Source organism: Microtus oregoni, unplaced genomic scaffold (genome assembly GCF_018167655.1).
Source record: "Microtus oregoni isolate MIOR12 unplaced genomic scaffold, Mior012 000018F_ref0000195, whole genome shotgun sequence".
In the NCBI taxonomy this organism is placed as follows: domain Eukaryota; kingdom Metazoa; phylum Chordata; class Mammalia; order Rodentia; family Cricetidae; genus Microtus; species Microtus oregoni.
In genome coordinates, this window is record NW_024543077.1 from 25,178,438 (window position 1) to 25,198,865 (window position 20,428).

The following is a 20,428-nucleotide window of genomic DNA, read 5'->3' on the forward strand; positions in this document are numbered from 1 at the left end:
TGCTCTTATTCTCTGAGCCATCTCTCCAGCCCCTCCAACTTTTTTCTCTTTAAGTCAGAAAGCTAGGTAAATCATGACAGGGAAGATATCAATAAAGGCTGGTTCCTTTGGTTCTTAGCTTTCTTCTGCACCATGAGCACCTGGAAGAGGCCATGCAGGCCTTTGTAACACCCACTGCCTCATTTATGTGGAGCTGGTATCTGGAAGGAAGAATAGTGTTTTCTATTTTTATTTTTTCCATATAAAATTTCTAACGATTCTTTGGGAATTTCGCATCTTACACCCCAGTCACACTCATTCCCCAGGCTTTCCATGTCTGCCTCTGGCTTGTGACTACCCTGTTCCAACCAAAAAAGAAACAACAACAGCAACAACAACAAAAGAACCCAAGTCCAATGTGTGTTCTCTATATACTCGCTGGAGCATGGTCAAACTCTCAGTGGCCTGCCCGTTTAATAGAACTGAGTACTTCCCCAGCCCCGCCAGAAGCCACCAGTTGTGGAGAACTATACTTCAGTATCCCTGTTACACTTTCTGAGTTCTCTTCGATGACATCCTACCTAGGCTATTACTTTCTTTGGGGGGGGGAGTAGAGGTGGGAGTAGGGGTGGCCACAGAAGTCTTCCATGTCCCTCTTTTTCAACTGTGCAACTGCTGTCGTGGATACCACAGTCAAAGCAGCTTTCTTAGGAGCAGTGGTTCTTAGCTAACTAAAAGTACCCAGAGGCATCAAGTTCCTTTCCTCACGAGAGCCTATAACGCCCCTTTGAAGCCACTGCAGGTAACTGAATATTTCTATAAATGTATTTTGCCCTCATCCCCAACCCTCTAAGGTCTGTATGGCTGAATGCGTGTCTCTCTAACCCTGTCTAGCAAGGATTGCCCTATACTTCAGCTAGATGAGGCCTCTGGTGCCATGCAAATGTGAACTCTGGCTAAACCACAGAAAACCGGAATCATTCCACACAGAAAATTAGAGCTTTCAATGCATTTGCCATTTTTATTTCGCGATGCGGTAACATGATTCAGGACGGGATGTGATGCAGTGGACAGCGTAATGGAGAATATATCTTTCTGGAGGTTCTTGATAACTAAACACTAAATAGTTTAATTACAGTGGAAATTCTGTACAATTTAAGGCTTGGCTCTGAACTAGATTGGAAATATGGACCAGATTTGTAAATAAAACACCTTTTTGTTCAAGTAAAAGAAGAAAAAAAAATCAATGAAAAAATACAAGGAAAAGAAAAACAACAAGAAAAAGCAGCCCGGCAGATCTTTCTGGGAGTGGATTTTCGTAATATTATAAACTAACAAAAATACAGGTTTTCTTCCTCAAACAATGATAATGTACACATTGAGGGCTTGCTTAAGTAATTCTGAGAATCTTTCTGGATTGAACGCAGACCAGAGTGAAGGAGTAGGAAGAAATTACATCAGTGTGCTAGAATCAATTCTACCTTATAACAAATTAGAGACACAAAGCAAGGTTGTAAGCATTAAGTATTTCTAGAGGGTCAGAGAGTCATTACTGCTTAGGGGTGAGAATAATAAAACCAGATTAGACAAGGACAAGATTCAAGTTGTTCACTGAATAAAGTCGGTTATTGGCACATCTAATCTGGGGTAAATCTGACACACCGGACCTAGACGGCTGATAGCATTTTAGGGTAGTTAACATTTGTTTGTAAACAGAATTTGTCACCTATGAGACTGTGGTTCTGTGGAGACTTTAATAATAAACTATGGTAGGCATGAGTTGTGGTCGTGTTACATGAGATCACGGTTTACACAGTTGGCTATGAACGTGCAGGTCGGGTTGAAAACAGAGATTTCGGTGGAAATTAAAAGTGCGGCTCTTTTGTGATTTTTATTATCGCTTCATGCAGTGTCAGTTTAGAGATGCCGATTCGGATTGCTTTATACGGGAAGATCTCTCTGCCAGTGTCTTTCATTAACGGTCAAGGTCAGTTCTTCTGGAATTTTCCACGGACAGATGCAAGTCAGTTGGTTAGAAGAGGGAACGCCACATAGGCTCCGGTTTTCCTAACGGTTTACATGACTGGGTTCGTGTGCAAGCTGAGTTACTCCTGTGGGAAGAAAGGTTCCATCAATTTCTCATCGGAAAACATCCGAGCAGTTACAAAAGGTGCTGTGGAGGTTAGAATGCTCATTCTGACGGGAGGCTGTTACATGGCAACAGAAAACTACATCACTCAAGTGGCCGAAGCCCATTGGAGAAAAAAAAATATTTTTTCTCTCTCTCACTTTTGCTTTCATCTTTCAAGAATTCTATTAATTGGGGTCTGAGTGAGTTTAGCATTTACTTTTCCTATTTTTAAAAGAGGTATTACTCATTAACCTAAACGCTTCAGAAAATGGATCTGGACAACCTCTTTTCAATATTATTCTTATTCCAGAAGTACACGGGTAAGTAGGTACAACTGCACTCAGCATCCACAGCCCACCTAAGGATATGCATGGCCGCCTGAGTTCTCACATAACAGGGCTGTGCACACAGAGAGGGCAGAATCTGCTCATGATGTTGCTCACACAGACTGGCGAGGCATGCGCTTTCACGAGGAAAACATGACCACAAATCTGCATTGTCGCCTCCCTTTGGGACCAAGTACGATGGGGAAAGTCAGTCACAGAATACAGGAAGTATAAGGCATTCGGAAAGGAAGTGAGTGCTCAGTTTCAAACTAAATCAGTCTGAAGCACGGACGTTTGTCTTGGAAGAGCGTGCTTCCAAGGGACGACGATGCTGTCATCAAAAGCATGAAGGAGTACAGCTAATTTCTCTGCAAGTGGAAACACAAATTCAGCTTCTCAGAAGAACCCGCTTGAGTGTTTATTAGGCCACACGGCGAGCGAAATCAAATTAGATATTTCAAATTTGGCTGATGCGAAGAATGCAAAGCCCAGAGGAAAAGCGCAGCGGTGAGACAAGGCAAGCAAGGACCCTGCTTTCCCTTCGCCTCTAACTGGCTCTAACGATGGTTTCTCCACAGCAGAGGTACCCCAGTACCCACAAACAGATCTCCATCTTCTAGCCAGCCAGCCCCATGGATGCCAGTGAGAGAACCAAGGGAGGGGGAATGAGGCAAAGGATGGGAGGGAGGTGCCCCATGCTTCATGCCAGCTGAGGCAAGCCTAGAGAATCAACGTCACCTCTTACCTCTGGTCAATCCTCTCCGTCTTCTGGTGTGATTTCTGTCTCTTTATGGACCACTACTTTGGTCACTGACATGTCGGGGTGCTGCTCTTTGGCCTCTTTAATTGCCTGAGCCAGAGCCTATCCCCAGGAAATCACAGAAGGGCAAAAACAAAAAGGAGGTGGGACATGCATGAGCCATAGCAAGGTGTAGACTTATGAGCTAAATCTATATCCACAATTAACAAGGAGGTACAATGATTACGGAAGGATTCAAAATCGTATTCTGCAAAGTTAATTGAGAAACTATTTTAGAATACGTGCTGAACTAGAAGATTAGCACTGGGAACCCAAAGGCCCATAAGTTCACAATGACTTCTCTGTCAGAGCGTTTACCGCCTCACACACACTACCTGGTCATGGTCAATGTCAGCATCTCCCGTGATGACTATTCGCTTCTCAATTCTCGTCTCTGAAATGCCGCCTTTCACAGTCTAGAGGAAACAGAAAAGCCCTGTGAGCGACTCACTGGGGAACAGCAGGAGGCGGGAGTAGCGTCAAGTGCCACTGTCGTTCATTCCCCCAGGTTCACTGTCAAAAGCAGAGCTTTTGGGGCTTAGCAGGGCCAGTTTCTTTGAGGTCTACTCTATGCCCACCCTGGGGTGGGCATCAAGGATATCAGAATGAATCCTCAACAGACACTGGCAGAGGCAGACAAGTTCATGGGAGACACTGACATCTCTCAGCCCACTTTTAATACAATCTAGCTCGACAGCAGATAGGCGAGTAAGGAATTCCCGCACAGCCCGGTCTGCCGGAGGTTTTGGTGATCAATGCCTTTCTCCAGCTGTCAGGATTGGTGCTTGTGGGTGTCAGCTCCACTTACTTTGGTAATGTGTGTGGTGGTGGTGGTGCTGGTGGTTTCCGATGTGATTGTCTGGGCGCTCATCAACACCCCTGGCTCCAGATCGGCCCCAGGGTCAACCTAAGCAGGGACAGGAACACACAACAGCACACACGTGTGGTTACATTTCCTCTTCACAGGATGGTCCCATTCCTTAATGCCGTACAGTGACAGAGTGAACTGAGCTCCCCCCATGCGAAGACTCAATCAACCCACGGATGGAAAATACTCAGAAACGGTCTGCGGCCAGACTGAATGTGTCTAGGTATCTGCTAAACATTGGAGGACAACCACACTTATTTTATTTATTTACTGCAACCACACATTGCATTTACATTGTGCAAGGTAGTGTAAGTCACCTAGCAATTATTTAAACTATATCTGAGGATGTCCACCCATTATAAAGAAATGTTATATGAGCCTAGACAAGGAACTGGAGCATCCATGGGAAACCTGGAACCCACATCCTTAGAAGGAAGGAACAATCGCTTTCCAATCATAGGCCAATTCAGGTAGCTCCTGGGAGCGCTGGGAGTAAACTCTAGGCAAAGCCGTGGACTAGGAGGGTTAACGAACTGAGATGTAGTGGGTAGCCCAGTCCTCTTTATGGTCCATAGCTGTACACCCAGCTCTCTGAGGCTTTCCTATGCCAGGTTACCCAGTGCCTTGGGGAAGTTCCTGTGGCTGCACAGTCAGTAATAAAACCACCGCATAGCACTGGTCTTGACAGAGATGGTTTGGATGCTGCATCCTCTCAGCCTCCTGGACCACTACTGTGTAGTTACGCTTGAAAGCGTGACGCCACAGAGCGGCCAGGCCTCTGGTCTTACCTGTGAGGACTCGTATGTGATGGTTTTGGTTTCTGTGTGAACTACTGGCACTTCCTTGGTAGAGATGTCGAGCTTGCCTCCTCCTGGAGAAACACTGCCCACACTCATGCTTTCCATTCTCACAGTGGAGGACTGCATCAGTGGGAAGCAAGGGGGAGGGGTTACCAAGGCGCACACATGGTTTGACTCCTCTCTCTTCTTGGTGTCTTTTGTTCGTGACAAAAGTTTCCACATTAAATGAGGAGGGAAGATATGGATCACAGCACACAATAAATCCTTGTCAGTCTCCCGCCCAAACCCAGCAATTGTGGACATAGGATGTTCGAGGCAACAGAAACATCTTAAAGGACATTAAAAACAATCTGCTCCTTCTTTTCAATCTCATATGCAAACACTGATAGAGTTAAACCTATAAATGAGCTTTTAAACCAGTAACCAAGGAGGATGAGGCTAGTCCTAAATCATCAGCCACCAACCACCAATGTGTAGAGGATCTCAGACAGAGAAGAAAGTTCTAGAAGTTGGAGGAATGCTTTCTGGTCCTTCTGGAAAAGTATATGGATCAGAAATAAATGCCAACTTTTCATTTAAAAATATTTATTATTATTGTTGTTGTGCCTATGTAGGTCAGAGGGCAACTTTCAGACCCTGGTTCTCCTCTTCCACTGTGGGTTCCAGGGACGGAACTCGGCTCATCAGGCTTGTGTGACCAGCACTGTTAGCCACTGCGCCATCTTTGTGGCCCTCCAGTTTTTTCATAGCTAATCACTGGTTCCCATGCTTTCTGTCAGTTATAATGTTCATGACAGAAACTGCTTCCTGGAGCTATACGTCATCAATACTTACTAGTTTTATGTTTCTATGTGACCCCAAATCTGGAAACAAGCATGGGGGCCTTTCACTGCCATGCGAAGTAATAGAACGGAGAGGAAAACCAAAGGCTCCGTGCACCATGAGGCATAAAGTTAAATGTAGCCTTGCTTTCCTCACTGATCTAAGCCTCAGGGTATCGCCTGAGAGAATTAGTAACTACCGTTTACCTCAAAATGAGACTTTTGTTCCAAAGCCTCGGAAGGGTGCATAGACTCCACCTGCTCCTCCTCGCGGGAGCCAGTGGCAGGCTGTTCCTGCTCAGGGACAGACTTGTCAGCCACCTCTCCTCTCTCTTCCTTGGCTGCTTCTGTCCCTTTTATGCTGTGCGGAACCACGGGTGTGGACTCTGCAGCATCCACGTCATCGCCCGCCGCGTGAGAAGCATCCCCACTGCCCTGCACGTTCATCACACGTCTCTCCTCCACCAGGACCGTTTCCTGCAGCACCTTCTCAGTGCTGGGGGGTTGCGAGTGCGGGGCGGACGCCACCTCGGTTTCAATGGATTCTGTCTTTGTTTCCATTTTCTGTAGGGGAAGAATACAGTGTCTGAGTGCCCTTCCATAAAACAAAACAATCAACCTCCCCCCCCCCCAATCTGCTGCTCACTAGGATGTCCAAAGCCAGCATCCAGAGATCATTTGCACAAACACAGATGGAAACAAACTCAGGTTTCCTTTCTCCCGCCAGCTTTGCCCTGTGCCTGTTTGGCACGCACATTGGGACCTGCACGGGTTTCTCAGCAATGGCAGGAGAAACAGAATGGAGTAAAATAGGCAAGTGGAGAAAGGAGAATGAAAGCTTTGCCACACATTCACACCGGCTTTGAATGCACTCTGAGACCCAACAGATGAGACAAAACCTCCTAACGCCATTGCTGTCGAGTACCGGAAGCGCATTCTTGAAATGGAATGGAAACTACGTGACAGGTACATGCAGCGGCACCAAGGGCAATCACTCAGGACATCTTTGAGGGGCAGGACGGCAATGCCACTTGGGTGCGAAACACAGACACACACCTGCCACAAACTCGCAAAGCAAAGCAAATGGGCACATTCACAAACACCAAGGATGGGAGCAATCGGCCACCTGCACCCAGCTCTGGGTCGTAGAGGAAACCCCGCCTATGAACTCTGTGGGTTTTCGAGCCGACTCTAACAGACTGAGGATCTCCGAGCCATCCATGAGCTTCTCCCCAGAGGACTGTTTAGTCTAAGTAGACAAAGAGAGGAAGAATCAAGCACGAGAGAGGCGCCTCAGGCTCACGTGTTTGTGGCTTGCTAGACAAGACTGGAGGCAGAGGGAAAAAAGGAGGAGGAATGAAGGAGTCCACGTAGAGAGCTTGGAAACAGAAAACAATGGAGGCATAACATAGCAAACTAGGTGACCACGAGCCCTCGTGAGCTACAGCAGAGTTATTACGTTTAGGGTGGTGCCGATTTAAGCAGGTCATTTTCCAGCCCCGTCCCCCCTTCCCCCCGCCCCTTTATTGCAAGCCACAGCAGCGTTATCACGGCATCTTGGGAACGGGCAGCTAGAAATAAAATGGGAAAAGTGTTTTAATGCTGACTTTAGACTGCAATATTGATTTAATCATGGGGGAAAAAAAGCTGGGTTCACTGCTCTCAACATAAAGTCAAGCGGCAAGAGAAACGGGAAAGGTTCAGGGCGGAAGGGCGCTGTTTGAAAAAACCGTCATGCTGGAATCTTAAGGTGCGACTGAACGAGAGCCACTGGTTACCACTACTTGGGATGCAGAGGACTCGGTGACGTAGTGAGCAGTAGCCACAGTAAAGGCCGGTTCCTGGGAGTACCGCCACTCAGACAGGCTCTTCCTGCGTGGGCCAAAGGGCCCTACCTTCAGCACCTCACATTCGGACACCTGCTGCGGTTTGCTGAACCGGGGCTGGGCAGGCGCATCCTCTCCCAGCGTTGGAGCCTTCTGGGTGTCTTCTTCCTCAGGGCTTTGCCGACGAGATTCAGCTTCCTTGATGGGCGCCAGGGATTCTGACAATCTCCGCTTCGGGGTGTGGACCTCGGGTCCCCTTCTGGATTTCTCTTCAGTCAAGGATTCCAGGACCTCGTATTCCACCAGCAAGGGAGCAACCTTCACAGCCTCTGTAGCGCCTCTCTCGGTCTTCCGCAGGCCTTCCAGCAAGGAGGTCTGTGCTGCTTTCTCCCCCTCTTTAGCTTTCCCCGTCATGGTAACAATTCTCCCAGAGACCGTGTCGTAGGATTTCCCTAGCGTGTACACCTTCTGCTTGTTCTCCTCCTTAAGATGCATGTCTCTGGTCAAGTCATCGAAGCCGTGCATGTCAATCATACTAGACTTTAGCAAGTCGGCTGGGATCTCACCAGTTTTACTGGTCACGGTAACCACCTTGTAAGTCACAATCTTTTTCGAATCACCATCAACTACCTCAGTGGGTATTTTGTCTACAATAACCCAATCCTCTGTACCCTATATTCAAAATATAAAAGCTAAATTAGAAAAGCGGATGGCATCTTGTTTATAAAATAAGAACCCTTTATAAAAAAATCAAGGCCTAAACTACACTCGGGCACGGGGTAGGACGGAGGCAAAGGGTGGCCGCTGTCATCTAAGAATTAGGGCTGGTGTCTCCTCTCACCTAAAGTCTACTAATTTCAACCCAGAATACATTCTGTGGGGTAGCATTGCAATTCCATGTTACTTTAAATAGGAACACGTCTTGGCAAGGAATTTTAGAAGAAACCTATTTGACTTTATGGTCAGCAGCTGGTTGCTTTTGATGCTAGGATTGGATGGTATCACTGAACTATTCAACTTTACGCGCGTGGGCACAAAAGACAGTTTTCCACGTTCTCTGTTCTAGAGCACTTCACATAATAGTATTTTCACAAGGAAGTTGAAGGTATTCTCCAGGTTTCTGTCAATGTCATTTTCCAAGACTGCAAGTTTATTTCCTTATCCAGGGCAGTCAATTCATGACTATACTTGGCATCAGTGCATACCGAGTGCACCTGTATTCAAGGTATGGTATTAGCATTTCCCCTGATGAGCCACTACTGATTGGATCCTTTATAAACAAGACTCAGAGGTCCGTGGAGTGCTCTGCTCTCAGCTAGAACTAATTCGATGGCTCAGTAATTTCTCTCCTACTTCCTTTAGCATTAGTTTCAACAGGACAGAAGAAAGGTAAGAAACATTGGCCTACAGGAGAGCTAACAGGACGCAGTGGGCTAATAGCTAACCAGTCTACCTGGTTGCGGAAGGAAGCAAGCTCAAACCAGAGTAGGTGAGCATTTTGTTTTACATCTTAAATGAGAGTGCTGTTTTCTATTTATTGTAGCCTGAAAACCTAAATCTAGATATACGTTTGTGTTAAGCAGAATAAATGTATATTCTGGCATTGGACTGAAAGAAATAAATTGAAAAGAATAACCTCTAGGGTCGACGGGACAGTTTTCTGGAAAATTATCTGATGAGAAGTGGCCACAGAATCAGCAGAGACGCCTTCGTGCATTTTCTTAACCACACTTGGCTAGCGAGAAAACCAATGTAAGTTCAGAGTATTCAAAATCAGTCAAAGGCATTAAAAATAGTAGCAGTCTCTAGATGAAAACTGGCAGTGGGGGAATTTCAGAAGATTATCACAGGTAGACCCAGAGCCTCAACGGTAATTTTTATCATGTAGAAGTTATGAGTAATATGTAACTGATCACTAACATACTAAGCAAATTCCCTCTCCCAAAGTCTAAGCAAAGTTATGTACCCACCTTAGCTTTAAACAAGAGAAACTAAAGAAGTAAAAACCAGAGACTTCAGTGACAGCGAAGGCTGAAGAAGGTTTCCTCTATGCAAATAATCCGTGTTTGCTTTTTTACCTGAGACTCAAGGAATGCTGAACTTCCTTGCTGTAAAAATACAACTTTCTCAGAAATCTCTCTCTCTTCTTTAGTCTGTTTGAAGAGAGGGGGTTGGAGAAGAGGGAGTAGACATTTTCCAGAGAGACAGTTAGAAGGTGAGCACTGTACCATCTGTGGATAGTCATTCATGCTTTCCTGGAAGAACTATTCATTTGAAAAGCGACCTAGAATCATTCCAAGTTTTAATAACCATCTCCGAATGGGCAACGCTATTTCCTGAAGTGGATGCTCACACAATTCAAGACATTTCACATCTCCACAAACATAGGACACACAAGAGTGGTATGGAGGGTTGCTTCACCGGGCTTTTCTTATGGCCCTAATAGTAAGCACTAAAAGAAACTGTGAAAAAAATAATTTTTAAAGTAACGGGAGAAACGCTCACTCACTTCTAATCCTAGCAAATAGCCGATATGCACATGCTATGTGGTAGTGAAGGGAACACATGGTTGGTGCATTAGCCATCTGTCCTGGTCAGCTTGACTCAGCTGGAGTCCTTTGAGAGGGAGAACCTTGGTGGGTGAATCCCCCAGACCAGACTGGCCTGCTGGCATCTCTGTTGGGGGCTCTCTTGGTTGCTAATCGAGGAGGCGGTGTCATCCCCTAGGCAGATGGTGCTGGGCTGCATAAGAAAGCCAGCTAAGCATGAGCCGCCAGTGTGTCCATCCGCGCAGGCAGCCCTCTCTATGGTATCTGCTGCAAGTTCCTGTTTGAGTTCCTGTCCTGATTTCCTTCAAGGATGGACTAGGAATTGGAACTGTAAAGCCAAATAAGCCCTTTGCTTCCTTCCCTAGGTTTCTTTTGGTTTGGTCAGAGTGCCTTTTTTTTTTATAGTTTTTTTTTTTTTATTGAGAAAAGGAGAAAAAAAAACAACAAGTTTCCACCTCCTCCCAGCCTCCCATTTCCCTCCCCCTCCTCCCACCCTTCTCCCCTCCCCCCACTCCTCTCCCCCTCCCTCTCCAGTCCAAAGAGCAGTCAGGGTTCCCTGCCCTGTGGTAAGTCCTAGGTCCTCCCCCCTCCGTCCATGTCTAGGAAGGTGAACATCCAAACTGGCTAGGCTCCCACAAAGCCAGCACATTACGTAGGATCAAAACCCCGTGCCATTGTCCTTGGCTTCTCATCAGCCCTCATTGTTCGCCATGTTCAGAGAGTCCAATTAATCCCATGATTTTTCAGTCACAATCTTATCACAGTACTGAAAGCAAACTGGAACACCATTCGCTTGAATAAATGCAGTCATTTTTGACTAGAAGTCTCTGTTGGCCTCCAAGCAAACAAAAGTCAAATTTTACTTGAACTTTTATAATATGGTGAGTAAGTTTGTTAAAGTTAATTTTAGATGATCTGAGTGGAAACTTTAGATCCAATCATAGTTTTCTTTACAGAATCAAGAAACATTAATTTCATCCTTTGATGTGAGAACCGGCTTTTGGGTTTTAAAGTATTGCTTTGTTACTTCCTTTAGTATTAAATAGCCCAAACTCAAGCGGTGATCCTACTGCTACCAGGTCTGCCCCTGTATAGTGTACAACTCCAGACAGTGGGGGTAGGAGGAATAGTTTTGAAATTCAACTAAAAATGATCGGGTGAAATTCAATAAAACTCCCTATGTAAGTTCTGTCTCCATGGCCTGTCTCTCACCTGCTGTGGATTGGACCCACCCGCCAAGGTCCAATTTCACGCTATATGTTAACAATAGGAGGATGGGTATAAACTTCGTCTATTCATGGTCTACCTTCCAACCCAACCAGTGCTTCTACTAAGGAAGAGATAAAACTACTGATAAACTGAAGTCCCTACACTGTGCCTCATTGCAGCCAAGGATACAGTCAAGTACACGTGCCAACCATTTTATTTAGTCATTAAACAGTACACTGCAATAGACTTGGGATGCAAAGTCCTATTCAGGGATACAAAATTCATAACACCCATTCTCTCCTGGAGTATGAAGGTTTTCTAATAATAAACGCTAGAGAATAGGTAAATTTGATAGCGAATATAAAATGGTGGGAATCAACTGTAGTCAGTGTCTGTGTCAAAGCTATACATATTAGATGCACTATACCTGTTAAGCTCACTACTATACAGTGAACATACCTGTGGATTTACCGCCCACATGCCAAAGAGGACAATATCGGCATCTCACAGGCATTAATATTGCTTTTGGATTAGGATTTGGAAAATTTTGTTATCTAAGCTAGCCTCTAAAGAACATGGCTCTAAAGTGTGTCCTGTGTGCCATGCCCAAGGCCATTTTGGGAACTGTTGGTGCTCAGTGTCCCAAAGAACGTGTCTCTTTCACACAAACTCATCTATTTGTTAACACGGACTTGGTTTTATCCACTGCTCTGAGGGCATCTCTGCTATTTCTCTATTATTTATGCAAACACTGAAACCTGAAATCACTGGCCATCAAAGTCTGACTTAAGTACAGTGAACACATGAAATTCTCAGAATATAATCATTATTTTTTTTAACTTTAGTATGTTTGTAATTGTTCATTAATGGTATCATTTTATAGAAGTAACAATTAGTATTCAACCACTATAGATAAGAAAATGATAAAATTAAAAATCTGATCACTAGATTTTTTTTCAAAATATATTTTCTCACTGAAATTCATTTAAAAAAAAGAAAAACCAGAAAACAACTAAGTTGGGGTCATAAATGTGAGGTTATTGAATCTAAGTATCTTATTGATTCTGACACAAAACAGTATTATTTTATTTGTGATGCAATTTTAAAAAATAAGTTAAATATTTTTCTGCAGACACAACTGGGATTCCTTCTACACTGGATAATTAAAGTGGCCACATCAAGGAACAGAGTGACACCAAGCAGTTGATATTCTTTCAAAACTGTCCCCCATTCAAAATAAAACTGCTTTTGAGTCTGGAAACCAATATGCTTTGTACGTTCCTAGCTGAGGTTAAAGAGACTGTCTGCTTTTCATAAAGCCAGAAAAAAAAAAAAAAGGCTGAAGTCTAAATATAGAAAACAGAGGTGATTTAGAGAATCAGAATGTTTTCTTTGTTCTTATGGCTATCTATAGGGCTCCCAGCTGGACTATAAACTTGGATGTCACTGACAACTGTCTCATTCTGGAGAACACAATGGAACGCAGAGGTCGTGCTGCCTGGTCCAGCTGTCTAGAGAAGCCCAGGGCTTGAAGCCAGTGAAAACACCTCTCATCTTCCAGGCCCTGAAGTCCGTAGCTTTTCTAGAACCCCTCTGCTGCCCAGCATCACCATTCTCCAGCTCGCTACAGCCACACAACTGCCTCCTGAGATTTCATGTCCGCACTAGAGTGACGAAGGCATGGAGCTCTTGCAGAGGGGTGGGAGCAGCCACCATGCCAGCGCTGCAGTTCTCCCGTCTGTGGACCTAAGTGGCGCTGCCCTTTAGCTACTCTCATGTTGAAAAGGGCCTTTCTTGGCTGGCTCATCTGTTTACACAGACGCAGAGAAGGCAGGGCATCCAGGGAGCCCTCGGGGTTGTCAAAGCACCACCCCCTCCCACCGTCAATTCAACATCATCCTCCAAGATTCAGAAGTGATGTCTTATCAGTCTTATAGCTTTGACTTTTAAAGTCTTCATGTTTATTAATGTAATTTCTTATTACCCAAATTTTCATTCAAAAATGCTAGCATCTACTATTTCCTTGAGTATCAGCATGAAAAGAGATGCTGAGATTCTTTCCTTTTTTTTTTTCTTTTTTCTTATTTTTACTTTGGTTTGCTTTGGTGGCTATTTGTTTCAATTTGTGTATTTAAAACTTAAGCCAGTATCTAACATCTTTAGAGACAGGAAATCGTTTCCAAAAAGAGATAACATAAATAAAATAATCCAGGTTTGAAAATTACAATAAATTCTACAACATCATAATAGGTAAGTGACTTTTTCTAAAAAAATGTGTGTGTGTACACACATGTCTGTATGCATGCGTGTATTATATGTGTGAGTGAGGGCATACATGTGGCATAGCATGTATGTAGAGGTCAGAGGATGACCTTGGGTTTTAATATTCATATTCGAGGCAGGGATTCTTGTTCACTGCTGTTCATGCCAACTTAGGTGGCCCAGGAGCTTTGGGGGACTCTCTTGTCTCTGACTTTTTTTGAAGCAGGTATGTTGGGACTGCAGAGGCACACTACCACATCTGACTTTAGGGTGCATTTTGGGGAAGCATCAAACTCCTGTCCTCATGATTTTACAGCGAATGCTTTATTCATTGAGCCATTGCCTTAGGCTGCAGGTGCTACTCTTAGCAATGCAAAGGCTATGCTGACCAAATCAGACTGAATGTTAAATTTCGTCTCCCGATGCTTAATGGTGTTTAATGGTACAGGGAGACTTTGGTAACAATACTTTCATTCATTCTGCCTAAAAAGAACTTTTTCAAAGTAACTCAGACAGGAAGCCAACTCTTTCCTTTTCAGCTGGGACTGGGTTTGTCACGAGAGGAGAGATAATGAGATACTGGCCCTTTCGATAAACAGCCTTAAAAGACTCCCAAACAATGGGTGTAATTTGATTCTTCCTTTCTCTGCAAGGACTTCAGTACCACCGCTTAAAGCCTTTCTCTCACACAACAGTTGAGGTTTAATGCTCTATTCTGTCACCGCTCCTTGGGCAAATATCTCACAACAAAAGATCTTGGCAAGGAGGCTAATCAATACAGTGCTCTAAAGATGCAATTTCCAAAAATGATTTATTTTGAAAGGGAGAGATAGCAGGATGCTCTCTAATGGATGATCAAATGGCCACTACACCCACAGATGAGGAGCCCTGGAGGGACAGAGCCCAGCCCTCACTGACACTTCAAAGTCAGTTTCCTTATATGGAAAAGTCTTAGTGAAAAGGGGGTTTCTGTCATCTGCTTTTCCCATTTTTAAAAAAGCAAACACTGATTTAGAATTAGTTCAAATAAACAGTTATAATTAAAATAAAAAAAACATTAAATGAAACCAAAGTCCATATTAGATGCCAGAGTACTGATCTGTTCTGAAATGCTGTTAACTTCTGACCCCCGCCCCCCCCATTTAAACACCAGACAATCTTATCAGGCCTCATTTTCTAATTAATGAGGAGAAGAAACAGGTTTTTAAGAGGGCATTTCTCAACGTAGAAGAAAGTATGTTTACAGAAAGTGTCGCTTCCCTAAGAGATCATCAACTTCTCCCAGGTGGAAAACCAACATGAAAAGTAAGACCCTGGTGATGTGCACAGCGTCTCCCTGCTCTTGCCTGGCCATGGTCATTCTTAGCACAGTGATGCTGGGACTTGCTCTTCCTCCCCCTGCTCTCTCCACCCAGCACTGAGCACCTCATTCCGGGTCTGGCCACACCCCTTTCGCAGTCCCAGACCCTGTGGGGAACAAGACCACTGCACAGAAGATAGCCCACAGCCCAGATACTGACCTCCTCGGGCACCAGCGGTTCAATCATGGGAGCATCCTCCTGCCTGGCAGCCAGCCGCACAGGAGACGTGGAAAGCCTCTTTTCCCACTCGTTGGTTAAGGCAGTTTCTGTCGAGGTTTCTAAGAAGGTTCTCTTCAGCTCGCTAATGTTGGTTTGGTGTTTCATCAGTTCGTCTTGAGTCTTATCGAGCTCCTGCGGTCAGAGTGAGAAGATTCCGGCAGTCAAGTTCTCACAGTGGTTTTCTATGCCTGCCTCTCTCTTTTTAAAATATAGCACACACATTAGTCGTCAAAAGGAAACCGGACTGGGATCAGGGTTCAAGACACTACCACAAACGCTCTAGTGAAAATGTAGGATTTCCAGGGAAAAGAGGAAGAAAAATAATTTTGTTTCACACAGCAAACAAATGAACAAAAACAGTTAGAGGCAAATTCTAAGAAGTGACGTTTATATGTAGCCGGAGGGTTAAAACAAATACACACACAGGAAAAGGATCTATGTCTAGGAGAGAAGAAGGGATCAGAGTTAATCATCCCCAGCCACTACCAGCTGAGCACACAGGTCATGCATCATGGCTCAAGTCCACACGTATGCCACAGAGGGATCAACAACACACACGAGCATGCACTGGTGCGTACCAATACCAACCTCTAACATAAGATTACTATGTTTGACATACACATTTTCACCCTTTATTCGCTTAATCAGACTATTCTGAAAAAAGTGGAGAAGAGAGGGAAAGGTAAGGGACACAGTAGTCACGGGAACAAACGCCACGTCACACACCATCGGCATGGCAGCCGAGAGGAAAACATGCGGAAAACGTCTGGACACGGCAGACAAACAGTGACTCATCACACACTGGTCTGGGTTGTTTTTTTTTTTTGTGGTATCTTTAATTTTCTACCTGTGCCTTGAGCTCTGCATCTTCCTCCTGGTCCGACTGGCAGCATCAAGAAAGAGTGGGAGATAAAGACTTACCAAGCAATTTCTCTAAAGTAAATTGGTCTATACACACTGGCTGGTTGTGAGCCCTATGGTACCCCTGCATTCAGACGCGGTGCCTTCTTAGACACAAAGCATAACCCTACACACACATGATGAAACATCACTGGAACAAAGCGGCAATAGATTCTTCGCTCAGGGCAACTCTGGCATTTTAACAGGCAGTTGCACAAGCTTAGAGAAGGGTTGCGGGAGGACTAACAGGTTGTCCCTACTGAACATCAGCAAAGGTCTGGGAGTCTGGAAGTTGGGGACCTAGTTCACAATTCCTAAAAATGGCCATTATTATGGGAAAATGACAGCCCTTCTATATGCAAGACCTCACAATAACTACACGTCAGCTCAGTTTGTAGACCACAGATCTGCAGCTCAAAGATCTTATCACATAGGCTCCTGCATTTTAAAACCATGCGGAGCCTCAAAGTCACTCCTTGTACTCACACACTTTGTTTTTTTAATTATTATCATTTCTTTATATTTTTGGTGTATGAGCGTTTTGCCTACATGTATGTCTGTGGCCCACTTGTGTGCCTGGTGCCTGCAGAGGCTAGAGGGGAGGGTTTTGTATCCTCTGGAACTGCCGTCTCAGATGGTCACGAGCTGTCACGTGGGTGCTGGGAATCAAAACTGAGTCCTCTGAAAGAGTGACCAGTACTCTTAAGTACTGAGCCCTCTCTCCAGCCCCCTCTGTTGTTGAGACAAGGACACCCTCTTCAACTTAGACAGCGCTGGGACTGCAGGCATGAACCATTGCACCCAGCTGAACCCCCAGCTTAGACAGCGCTGGGACTGCAGGTATGAACCATTGCACCCAGCTGAACCCTCAGCTTAGACAGCGCTGGGACTGCAGGTGTGAACCATCGCACCCAGCTGAACCCTCAGCTTAGACAGCGCTGGGACTGCAGGTGTGAACCATCACACCCAGCTGAACCCTCAGCTTAGACAGCGCTGGGACTGCAGGTGTGAACCATCACACCCAGCTGAACCTTTATGCCTAGAGCAAGTTCTAGAGGGGAAAAGACTGACATACAGGATAAGGAAGAAACTATAAACAAAATCAGTTACCATCTATACCACTACTGTATCTTTCTTTAAAATGAAACAGGATTTCTTTAAATAAAAAAATAAAATAAAAAAGATACCCATTAAAACCATCTCACAGCCAATTCATTGCTCTTCCTTTTCCAGTTTTAAGGGCCTGGCTTATTTAAGGACCTAACATCGAGCACCAGCAACTGTGCAAGTGGGCCACGCCCCGTGGACTGGAAACATAAGGTGTTTCTTAGGACAGCTCTCCGATCTGAGCCTGGTCGTCAGGCCCTTGTGAGACCCAGAGTCAAACTAGAGGTGAGCTGAGGTCATGCTCAAGGAAGGACACAAACAGAGCATCCGGTCCGCCCAGAGCTCAGCATTTTACCTACTCAGCTTTCCACCTGTTGGCATGACAGGTATGGGCAGCCATGTTTGAACTGGTCTCAGATTTCTTATCTGTCTTTGGGGACCAAGGTGCTTTCTCTGCACATCCCATAATGCAGTAATGATGGGGGAGAGTCTTCTGTTTTGTGTTAATTTCATTGGTTAAATAAAGAGACTGCCCTGGCCCTTTAATAGGACAGAAAATTAGGTAGGCGGAGTAAACAGAACAGAATGCTGGGAGAAAGAAGCTGAGTCAAGGAGTCGCCATGATTCTCCTACCAGACACAGATGCAGGTTAAGATCTTCCCTGGTAAGACACCACGTGGTGTTACAGGGATATTAGAAATGGGTTAGATCCATATGTAAGAGCTGGCCAATAAGAGGCTGGAAATAATGGGCCAGGCAGTGTTTAAAAGATTACAGTTTCCGTGTAATTATTTTGGGGCATAAGCTGGCCATGTGGGCGGCCGGGTACCAGGAACGCAACCCCGCCGCTCCCTATTACACAGTAACACTGGTGACGTGAAGGGAAGGGATGTGTACACAGGGCAACAGGACACCAAGCCAGTACTGGTGACATGCTGGTTCTTATATATGCATTGGGTCACAGTGTGCAAGATTATAGAGGGTACTCGCTTGCTTTAATGCTATATAACACATTTGAAAAGTGTCACAGAGATTTAAGGCATCGTTGTTGAGTCATTGCTCATTTCTACTAGAGCTCTGGTTTGAGCGTTATCTACTAGAACGTACTAGCCTGTGGCTACTTACAACTGCAAGCAATCTACTGAGTGCACTAGCCTGTGGCTACTTACAACTATCTCTTACAATTCAAGGTGCGGTTGTGTTTGGCAAAGAAAATGATTAACCTGTCCACTCAGCTATGGCTGCTGAGGGGAATCTGGAAAAATGGCGTTAAGCTATTATCTTCTACTTTAAAATGCCGCAATGTATAAGCCACAGTAGTTCCAAAGGAAGCGAGCTTACAAAATACCTCCAGAAAATAATGCTTTGCTGGAGACATTTCCAGTGAAGTGATACATGGAGGTGACTTGCAGGACTTCTAGCCCTTCCCCAAAACCCAGCTATGGAGAATAGCTACTATTCAATTACATAAAAAATGACGCAAGGCCTAAAGTAAACTTTGCCATAAAGCAAAACTGAAATTCTTCTAGCGTCGTGAGAAATGAGCTTCTTGATTTCCATGACTATAAAGATACGGTTCCTACAGTATTTAAAAAAAACACTTACACATATTTTTAAGCACATGTATATGCATGTGAGGGTGTGCACACATGCACGCAGGTGCCTGCAGAGGCCCCAAGCACCAGATTCCACAGGAGCTGCCTGATGTGCTGCTAGGACTCGGTCTTAACTGCTGGGCCAGCTCTCTCGCCCCACTTTTATGTATGTTAATTGCTGTGAGTAGGGCAGATTTTAAGATAGACAGGCCACACACATGTTTAATACATCTTGAAGACTTAAGTTGGGAGAAATAACAGGACACCGTCTGACTGCAGATTTTACAAGCAGTGATTTCTTGGTTTCTTTTCTTTAAAGAATTCGTTTCCTGAGAGTGACTTGTGATATAGCCATGGGCTCAAACATGTGCTAAGAAAAGTATTACTTCAATAAGTCTTAGATGGCCATTGGGGGTTTAAAAATATATCTGTATCCAGCCAATAAGCTAATTCAATTATCCATGAATCGTCTTTCTCCCTCATCATGGGTAGCATATAGAAACAGCCTCCTATCCAAAAGAGAAGAATCACCCTCCTCCTCCACCTCCCCTGGTCCTCTTTTGTCTTTAAGGTATTGTCAGTTAGGTAACTGCTTCTCAGAATGGAATCCTCACATCAAACGCCCACGCATTCGGGAACTGGTTGGAGCTATAAATCCCCTCTTGCCTCAGCCCTTCCCAACCAGAAACACGATGGGGAGACCATTCGGACCATTCTGACAGGAGTCAGAGCCTGAGAACCACTGGCTCTGGCAAAAACAAACACACAAAACTGAAAGCAAAAGAAAACAATCTTCAGTTTGCGGATCCAGAGAAACCGTGCACCCAGGCACCCACAAAGCACCCGTGCTGGAAAGCACCCCCGCCGCCCAGTCTTTAGCCTCACCTCGGTGGCACTGGTTTCCCCGTCAGCAGCGGTGTCTGTCCGTTCACTGTCCGTCTGTCAATCACAGAGGCAATCAGATCCGAGGAGGAAGCAGGGACAGAAAACAAACCCGTCTGCTCAGACAGGGCACACACTGGTGGAACCATTCACGTTCTTTCCCTGGGGTCTGTGGTACCCTACCTTCCCACGGGAGTATGGGCGTGAGCAAAGCAAAGAAGAGGCAGAGCCTGGGGTCTTCAGCAGAGCCCCCTCCGAGGTCAAGACCCGAGGCACACGCACAGTGGGCCACCCTGACCTGTTTGCATTCACTGTTCGGAACATCAGTCTGTCACCCCACCCTTTTCCACTGATGCCCCTAAAAGCTCTCCTTAAAAATGTTTAACGCAAATCAAATGGAGGTTCATTCATACATATTTTACTCTAGTAATGCCACATTAGAAAGGTAATGAATTTTGATTTATGCTAATAGCTACTATAACAGTCACTGGACTTTCAGCCCCTCATTTATACCATTGGTTCATTTCCACCCACTAGGACCACCAGGCTGTCTGCATTACCTATTAATGACCAGAGCGTGCAGTGGTGATTCACAGGCATGTGTTTTATATAGAAAAAAAAAACCACGTCATTTTTCAAATAACCTTGCTAAATGGGTAACAGCTCTGTCGTTCACTTTGCCCCATTCTCCAAGATAAAGAGGGATAGCCAAGTATGCATTTGACCATCTCATTGCAAAAGGACCATTCAGATGATGCAGATGATGGCAATAGTAATTGAAGAGATAGAGAGAG

The 20,428-nt window shown here is 44.9% G+C and overlaps 1 protein-coding gene across 25 annotated transcripts in view; it reads right to left on the minus strand.

Moving 5' to 3' along the window:
- Positions 1 to 982: 982 nt before the first annotated feature.
- LOC121458704 (band 4.1-like protein 3) overlaps positions 983 to 20,428 on the minus strand; it is a 164,508-nt gene continuing 145,062 nt past the window's right edge. For 4 of the 25 annotated variants that reach the window (XM_041667989.1, XM_041667996.1, XM_041667988.1 and 1 more), the window contains 14 exons: positions 19,638 to 19,691; positions 15,998 to 16,033; positions 15,739 to 15,804; positions 15,091 to 15,282; positions 9,629 to 9,703; positions 9,187 to 9,285; positions 7,503 to 8,222; positions 6,851 to 6,973; positions 5,932 to 6,288; positions 4,892 to 5,023; positions 4,044 to 4,142; positions 3,571 to 3,651; positions 3,182 to 3,298; positions 983 to 2,090 (listed from right to left, as the gene is read on the minus strand). In XM_041667989.1, coding sequence (XP_041523923.1) covers positions 3,188 to 3,298; positions 3,571 to 3,651; positions 4,044 to 4,142; positions 4,892 to 5,023; positions 5,932 to 6,288; positions 6,851 to 6,973; positions 7,503 to 8,222; positions 9,187 to 9,285; positions 9,629 to 9,703; positions 15,091 to 15,282; positions 15,739 to 15,804; positions 15,998 to 16,033; positions 19,638 to 19,691 — 2,145 coding nt within the window. In that variant the 3' untranslated portion in view covers positions 983 to 2,090; positions 3,182 to 3,187. The remainder of the gene's footprint in view (positions 2,091 to 3,181; positions 3,299 to 3,570; positions 3,652 to 4,043; positions 4,143 to 4,891; positions 5,024 to 5,931; positions 6,289 to 6,850; positions 6,974 to 7,502; positions 8,223 to 9,186; positions 9,286 to 9,628; positions 9,704 to 15,090; positions 15,283 to 15,738; positions 15,805 to 15,997; positions 16,034 to 19,637; positions 19,692 to 20,428) is intronic. The other 21 variants (XM_041668005.1, XM_041668003.1, XM_041668009.1 and 18 more) reach the window with 12 other exon arrangements.